The 8015-nt window shown below is 35.6% G+C and overlaps 1 protein-coding gene across 1 annotated transcript in view; it reads right to left on the bottom strand.

Moving 5' to 3' along the window:
* Nucleotides 1-483: 483 nt before the first annotated feature.
* Nucleotides 484-8015, bottom strand: part of LOC107557877 (DNA ligase 1-like) — a 26829-nt gene continuing 19297 nt past the window's right edge. Inside the window, 5 exon segments of the mRNA XM_016241451.1 lie at nucleotides 484-731; nucleotides 2367-2459; nucleotides 2605-2748; nucleotides 2834-2887; nucleotides 4453-4605. Coding sequence (XP_016096937.1) covers nucleotides 657-731; nucleotides 2367-2459; nucleotides 2605-2748; nucleotides 2834-2887; nucleotides 4453-4605 — 519 coding nt within the window. The 3' untranslated portion in view covers nucleotides 484-656.

An 8015-nucleotide genomic window follows, 5' to 3' on the forward strand; every position in this document is an offset into this window, starting at 1 on the left:
AAGAGAAAGGGAAACCTTTGAAGGAAGTGATGGAGTACAAAAGCGAGTGATGGAAAGAAAGAGCTAGATAATATAATTTTCCATCTTCGGCCACTGACAATAGAACCATTGGATAATTCACTGGAAACCCACTATGCTAAAGATACACACTTCAACATGAATATGCACTCATATGATCATCTGTGCATAGATACACACTTAAAACAGCATATTAATGAGCATCCATAACCTAAGAAATTCAACCATGAATACAGGAAACACAAGCAATCACATGCAAAGTACACAAAAGAGACATAAAAGGCAAAACATTCACAAAACCATGGTGACAAACACCCTAGGCAGTCAGTGTCCATAACCTAAGAAATTCAACCATGAATACAGGAAACACAAAACACAATCACATGCAAAGTACACAAAAGAGACATAAAAGGCAAAACATTCACAAAACCATGGTGACAAACACCCTAGGCAGTCAGTTAGTGAAAAGCAAGTTTATTTGAGCTCTGTATCATTGAAAGACTATTTACATGTTCATTTCCATTTTTCATTAAGTCACACAATTCAGCACATTAATATGCAACATAATATTGAAAAATGCTCCATTGCCCAATAGGAATAAGACAAGCTGACAACAGGAGCCAATCAGAGCACAGCGATCAATAGTAGTCTTCCAGATCTTGTTTTTCGCCCTGGTTTTGAATCTGCTGCTGCTTCTTGTAGAGATCTGCAATCTGAAAGAGAGAGAGAGAGAGACTGATGCAGGAGATCAGAACAGTTCATTTTGAGAGGGTGTGTTTGTGTGCCTGTGCATTTCCAACCATCGGGAGACAGGAATAAAAGAAAACCGAAATAAATGAACTGTGAAAATGAGCGGGGGAAAGAAAGACAGACAGTGTGGAGCGTAAAAAGATGGATTTCCTTTAACGGATCCACTCCACTTGCTCCACTAAATCACGATGTCACAAATCTCTGAACTACGCCAATGTCATCACGTTTGACTTTCAGAAGGAAAAACTACTTTAAAATCTCACTCTTCCGGTCTCATATGCCATGGAACTACATCACACACACATATGGTGTCAGATCCTGCGTTTTCCATACATTATGCACTTGTGACATTTGCTTTTGAAAGGAACATCCCATGTGGGGTAATTACTGTTGACTCCTACACTTGTGCTTTTTCTACTGTAAGACGTATATTTTATTTCCAAAGGAATGAATGAATGAAATATTGATTACACCTTTATTTATAAAATACTTATTGATATACACTACCGGTCAAAAGTTTGCGATCAGTAAGATTTGTAATGTTTTTTTAAAGTCGTCTCTTATGCTCATCAAGGCTGCATTTATTTGATCAAAAATACAGGGGGGAAAAAAACCCTGTAATCTTGCAAAATGTTATTACGATATAAAATAAAGGTTTCTATTTTAATATCCTTTAAAATATCATTTATTTCTGTGATGGAAAGCTGCATTTCCATCAGCCATTACAACAGTATGAAGTGTCACATGATCCGTCAGAAATCATTCTAATATGCTGATTTATTATTAGAATTATCAATGTTGGCAACAATGTTGTTGGCCAAATATTTTTTTGGAAACTGCTATGCTTTTTCAGGATTCTTTGCTGAATAAAAAGTTAAAAAGAAGAGCATTTATTCACAATATAAATCTTTTCTAACAATATAAATATTTGCTATCACTTCTTATCAATTTAACACATCCTTGCTGAATAAAAGTTTTAATTTCTTTCAAAAAAAGAAAGAATAAAAATGTTCTGACCCCAAACTTTTGAACGGTAGTGTATTGTTAGAAAAGATTTCTATTTTAAATAAATGCTCTTCTTTTGAACTTTTATTCATTAAAGAATCCTGAAAAAAAATTATCACAGGTTCCAAAAAATATTAAGCAGCACTGATAATAAATCAGCATATTAGAATGATTTCTGAAGGATCATGTGACACTTAAGACTGGAGTAATGATGCTGAAAATTCAGCTTGGCATCACAGGAATACATTTAATTTTAATCTATATTAAAAGAGAAAAACTTTATTTTACAAAATAATTTTTCACATTATTTCAATTTTTCCTGTATTTTTGATCAAATAAATGCAGCCTTGATGAGCATAAGAAACTTCTGTAAAAATCATTAAAAATCGTTCTGATCCCAAACTTTTGACCGGTAGTGTAAATTTTATCATATATTAAGTATTTCTTATTCATTTTAATGTCAAAACACATTGTTGCTTTACTTTTTCAAACTTTTTGGACCCACTATATTCACATAAGCACTATGTAGTAAATAAATACACAATGTCCACTTGTGTGTCTTGCTCTTCGTTATTCTGCATTTCATATGTTACCTGTGACCCTGTGGTGGCATCCTCTGGTTTTTTGTCATCTCTAATCCTGAGGTACCGTGGGAAACGGAGTGAAATGCCTTTCTCTGGGTCCACCTAAAGGCCAAGGAGAGAATGGCACCATGAAGAGCTAAACTTATGCACTATGAACTAAGATCTGGCACCATGATCTATACAACACAAACATCAGTCATCAAAAACTGATTCAGCTTCATGATTCGCATCTGCGTGGTGTACTGACCAATCCCATTGCTGCCTTGTAGACTGGAGACAGTGAAAGGTCAGCGCATTTCACCTCCCACACTTGTACCGCCTCCAGCCAGACATCCGGCTCTGCTGATTGGTCCACACGGTAATATGGGCGTGGTTTAGGTAAGATGTGCTCCTGAGGTGGATCGCACATAAAGACATTAAACATATAAATACAGGAACACAACATGGAAACCAAGAAAGTGTAAATCTTGCTTTACCTTTAAAAAATTGTAATGTTGCTCCAGATCTTCATCTTTGAAGCCTGTTCCAATCTGACAAAAATCAACAAATAAATATACTGCAAAAACTAATGAACATTAAAATCCGAAACCACAACAATCATTAATATATGTATATATACTCTCCTGTTCAAATATCTGGGGTCAGTTTTTGAAATAAATTAATACTCTTATATAGCAAGGACACATATTATACTGATTTCTGAAGGATCATGTGACAATGAAGACTGGAGTAATGATGCTGAAAATTCAGGATCCACCAAAGGAATAGAAACAGTTCTTATAATTGTAATAATTTCACAATATTGAGTAATATCTATATACATGAATTAGACATTACACAATAATTAATTACAAAATCTGTGAGTAATTCAATTGATTAAATCTGTATATGATGCAATTACTTCAATTAAAATCTTTAATTGATTTACAGTCCTAGTTTTCCCTGGTCTCTCTCATTCTACACACACACCTTGCAGACAGACTGGAACTCCTCATTCTCCTCATCGTAGCAGGCCAGTAGAAATCCTCCATAGCTTCCTGCTCTCTTCCCCTTCCCCAGATAAGCACCAATCACGCACAGATCCACTGTGTCTCCAACACCCTCCAGATAGTCCTTCTTCAGCTGCAGAAACAGACCATTAGAAACAATACAGCAGACAAGCAATTGACAGTTCTGACAGTAGTATAAATAAGAATAAATTGCTAAACTACACTGCAAGAAAACATTTTTAACTGTATCTGTCGTGTTCTGGAGTATAAAAAAAAACACACAAATAAATAAACAATTGGAATGCGATAAATGTACCCAAGAGGCAAAACAACTAAAAATCGTCATCAGTCTCCACCTTGTCATTTCAACCCTGTATGACTTCCATTTCTTTCTTCCGTTGAACCTAAAAAGAAATGTTTGGCACAGTGACAGCCTCAGTCACCATTCACTTTTACCACACTGTTTACATACAATGAAAGTGAATGGTGACTGAGGCTGTCACTGTGCCAAACATTTCTTTTTAGGTTCAACGGAAGAAAGAAATGGAAGTCATACAGGGTTGAAATGACAACCTACAGTTAAACCAGACTAAATATAAACCTCTCCCATTACAATCCACAAAACAATGTAAAATCTGGAACAATCATCAGCAACAGTTTGCAGAGTACACTACAGATTTCTGTATTTTTTGTCTTTAAAATGCACCATAGACACACACAAATAAATAAACAATTGGAATGCGATAAATGTACCCAAGAGGCAAAACAACTAAAAATCGTCATCAGTCTCCACTTTGTCATTTCAACCCTGTATGACTTCCATTTCTTTCTTCCGTTGAACCTAAAAAGAAATGTTTGGCACAGTGACAGCCTCAGTCACCATTCACTTTTACCACACTGTTTACATACAATGAAAGCGAATGGTGACTGAGGCTGTCGTTCTGCTGAACATTTAGTGTTACACTGAAGTCAGACAAGTTTGAAACATAAGGGCTGTGTCAAACCTCCCTTTATGTTAGAGACCATGAATTTGGAGTTTTAAGCAACAAAAACAAAATCTTGGTGAAATAAATTCATGTGACATCTGGAGGTATGAGAGCACACACCTTGCAGACAGACTGGAACTCCTCATTCTCCTCATCGTAGCAGGCCAGTAGAAATCCTCCATAGCTTCCTGCTCTCTTCCCCTTCCCCAGATAAGCACCAATCACGCACAGATCCACTGTGTCTCCAACACCCTCCAGATAGTCCTTCTTCAGCTGCAGAAACAGACCATTAGAAACAATACAGCAGACAAGCAATTGACAGTTCTGACAGTAGTATAAATAAGAATAAATTGCTAAACTACACTGCAAGAAAACATTTTTAACTGTATCTGTCGTGTTCTGGAGTATAAAAAAAAACACACAAATAAATAAACAATTGGAATGCGATAAATGTACCCAAGAGGCAAAACAACTAAAAATCGTCATCAGTCTCCACCTTGTCATTTCAACCCTGTATGACTTCCATTTCTTTCTTCCGTTGAACCTAAAAAGAAATGTTTGGCACAGTGACAGCCTCAGTCACCATTCACTTTTACCACACTGTTTACATACAATGAAAGTGAATGGTGACTGAGGCTGTCGTTCTGCTGAACATTTAGTGTTACACTGAAGTCAGACAAGTTTGAAACATAAGGGCTGTGTCAAACCTCCCTTTATGTTAGAGACCATGAATTTGGAGTTTTAAGCAACAAAAACAAAATCTTGGTGAAATAAATTCATGTGACATCTGGAGGTATGAGAGAGGGAAGTTCATTATTCAGCAAAGAGGAATTAAAATGATCACAAGTGACTTTTACATTGTTACAAAACATTTCTATTGAATAAATGCTGTTCTTTTGGACTTTCCATTCATCAAAGAATCATAAAGAAACCTGTAATGGCTGCTGAAAATTCAGCTTTTCCATCAGAAATAAAATAATAAAAATACATAGAAAACAGGTATTTTAAAATTATAATAATATTTCACAATATTATGTTTTACTGAATTTGTGCTGCATCAGATAAATGCAGCCTTGGGGTGCATAACAGTATGAGTAATTTGTCAATTTGATTTACACAGTGATAAAACATTGAAACATATTATGCTGGAAAATTAAACCTCAAATGTTTTATTTCAAATAACCATGTCGTAATACTTTTTTGGTAATCCAATAAATGAAACACTACAATTTAAATGTACTTCATCTCATTTGATTATTTTGTCTTTCATTTGGAATTTGATGGACGCAAACCAAAAGATTATTCACAACTAATTAATAAGTTTGACATCAGCTTCACATTAGACACACTCGGATAGAAACCAAAACACTCATAACAGTAATACATTCTGAATTTGACTGGATGAGACACATTTGTAGTAAAACAGCCGATATACAGTACAATCATCTGTGACCAGCAATTAGTTGAATTCTGTATTGACAAGGCAAGTTGCCTGACAACCATAAAGAACCTACAGTTAAACCAGACTAAATATAAACCTCTCCCATTACAATCCACAAAACAATGTAAAATCTGGAACAACCATCAGCAACAGTTTGCAGAGTACACTACAGATTTCTGTATTTTTTGTCTTTAAAATGCACCATAGATATATCACATTATATAAGGCAAGAGCGTCAAACTCAATTCCTGGAGGGGCAGAGCCCTGTTCCAACACACAAACTAGGGATGCACGATATATCGGCCACCATATCGGTATCGGCCGATAAATGCTAATTTTTTCTGTTATCGGTATCGGCCCAATAAGAAAATTTGGCCGATATCTTAAAGCCGATAAATAATGCATTATTTCCTTCAGAGACACTTCAGATGCGCGCTGTTCGTTTGCAGCCTTTTGTGCAATTGTACGTTGTAATATTGTGTTTATTTGATGTATATCTGATTTATCTCATATAGAATGCGTTTGGTTAAGTTAAAAGAGCGCTTCAGTTTACCGGTGATCATCTTTAGCTCAGCACACGCAGCTCAAACAGCAGTGCACAACATTAATAACTATGATTGGGAATGTTGTGTATATAACATTCTAATGAGAACATTATTATAATAAAACGTTGTGCATTCTTTGGGTTTAGTTGCCGTGTTTCAGCGCGTTGTTATGGGAAGAGCGCATCCACAACAGGATCACACATTCTGACTATAGCACGCCATAACTGCGTCATTTTGTACATATATAAGTTGTAATATTATGTTTATGTTGTTTTAATATTAATCTCAGGATGCATTTCCTTGATTTAAATAAGCTGCCAGCAAAACGCTTCAGTTTACCGTATTCATTCAGCTCTTCAGCTTCAGCACGCGCAGCTCAAACGGCTGCTGTTTAAAACAGTGGTATTAATTTGTTACTTTTTCAAAATCATTGATACATTATTAATAATAACAACCACTTGTATTTTTCTATTATTATTTTCATCAGCAATATGGTTTAGTAATTAAAATCATTTAATTATTGTCCGTGCAGAGGCTATTCCGTTTTATTGATCTATGGCGCATTCATTTTGATTCTTTACACGTGTAATGATGTCCAATGACTTGTTTGCATTATTTATGCATTATTTTATTTGTAAGACTTTTTTATGACTAAATTTGGTAATGGGAGAGTAAAATTATTTTTAAAACATACACCGTTCAAACTAGGCTGCTTATGTTGAAGTGTTCGGGATGTGGTTTTTAATGATGAGACCTTTTTTGTAATCAGGCTCTCAAAAAGTATATAAAAATTTGGATATAGATTTATCGGCCAACATATCGGTTATCGGCTTTCAAAAATAAAGGATTATCGGTATCGGCCAAAATTTTCATATCGGTGCATCCCTAACACAAACCATGTCGTTTTCAAATAAGGCTGCGTTTACACTGCAAGTCTTAATGCACAGATCCGATCTTTTGACCATATCCGATTTTTTGGCACGTCTGTTTACATTCACTTTAGACACGACTAGTATCCGATATCTGCGTTTACATTAATTCCCACCCAAAAGGATTGTCTGCAGTGATCGCTTTACTATGCACATGGTAGACCCTCGGGTTTTAAATGGTCGTGCTATTAAAATTATTTATATAATTCACATCGAATGGCCATTATTACTTGCCAGCATGGACAACGGCTGTCATGGATGTTTTGCAGGACAAAACCTGACTGACTGATAAAGACCGGAAAATAACGGTAATTTTAATTTGTTAGACTATTTTATCTACAGCTCGTTAGAGGTAGAATTCTTTAGTCAAATAAAGATGATATTTATTTAAATGAATTTGAATTAAGAGGAGAGAGAGAGAGAGAGAGAGAGAGAGAGAGAGAATGAACGCATGCACCCCACGTGCGAGCGATTGATTGTGAAGCATTGCAAACAAGCTTGTCGGTTTAATTACAAAAAATGCTAAGTTCTTACCTCATTGCTGAGAAATATATGTAGCTTTTAGCTGTTGTATTTTCAAAATTCACGGGGCGGGGGTTGAAAACCAGCTCCTGAATGTGCAATTTCTTACCTATAAAAAGTTTCCATCTCAATAAAATGCGAGCGCATACAGCATGCCGGCATTAAAACGCCATTAAAAATCTTTATGAGCAAACGTGTCGCCCTCGCATTGGGAGTTCTGTGGAGAATCGGATATGTGTGTTTAGA

Source organism: Sinocyclocheilus grahami, unplaced genomic scaffold (assembly GCF_001515645.1).
Source record: "Sinocyclocheilus grahami isolate Dianchi unplaced genomic scaffold, SAMN03320097.WGS_v1.1 scaffold622.1, whole genome shotgun sequence".
Taxonomy (NCBI): Eukaryota; Metazoa; Chordata; class Actinopteri; order Cypriniformes; family Cyprinidae; genus Sinocyclocheilus; species Sinocyclocheilus grahami.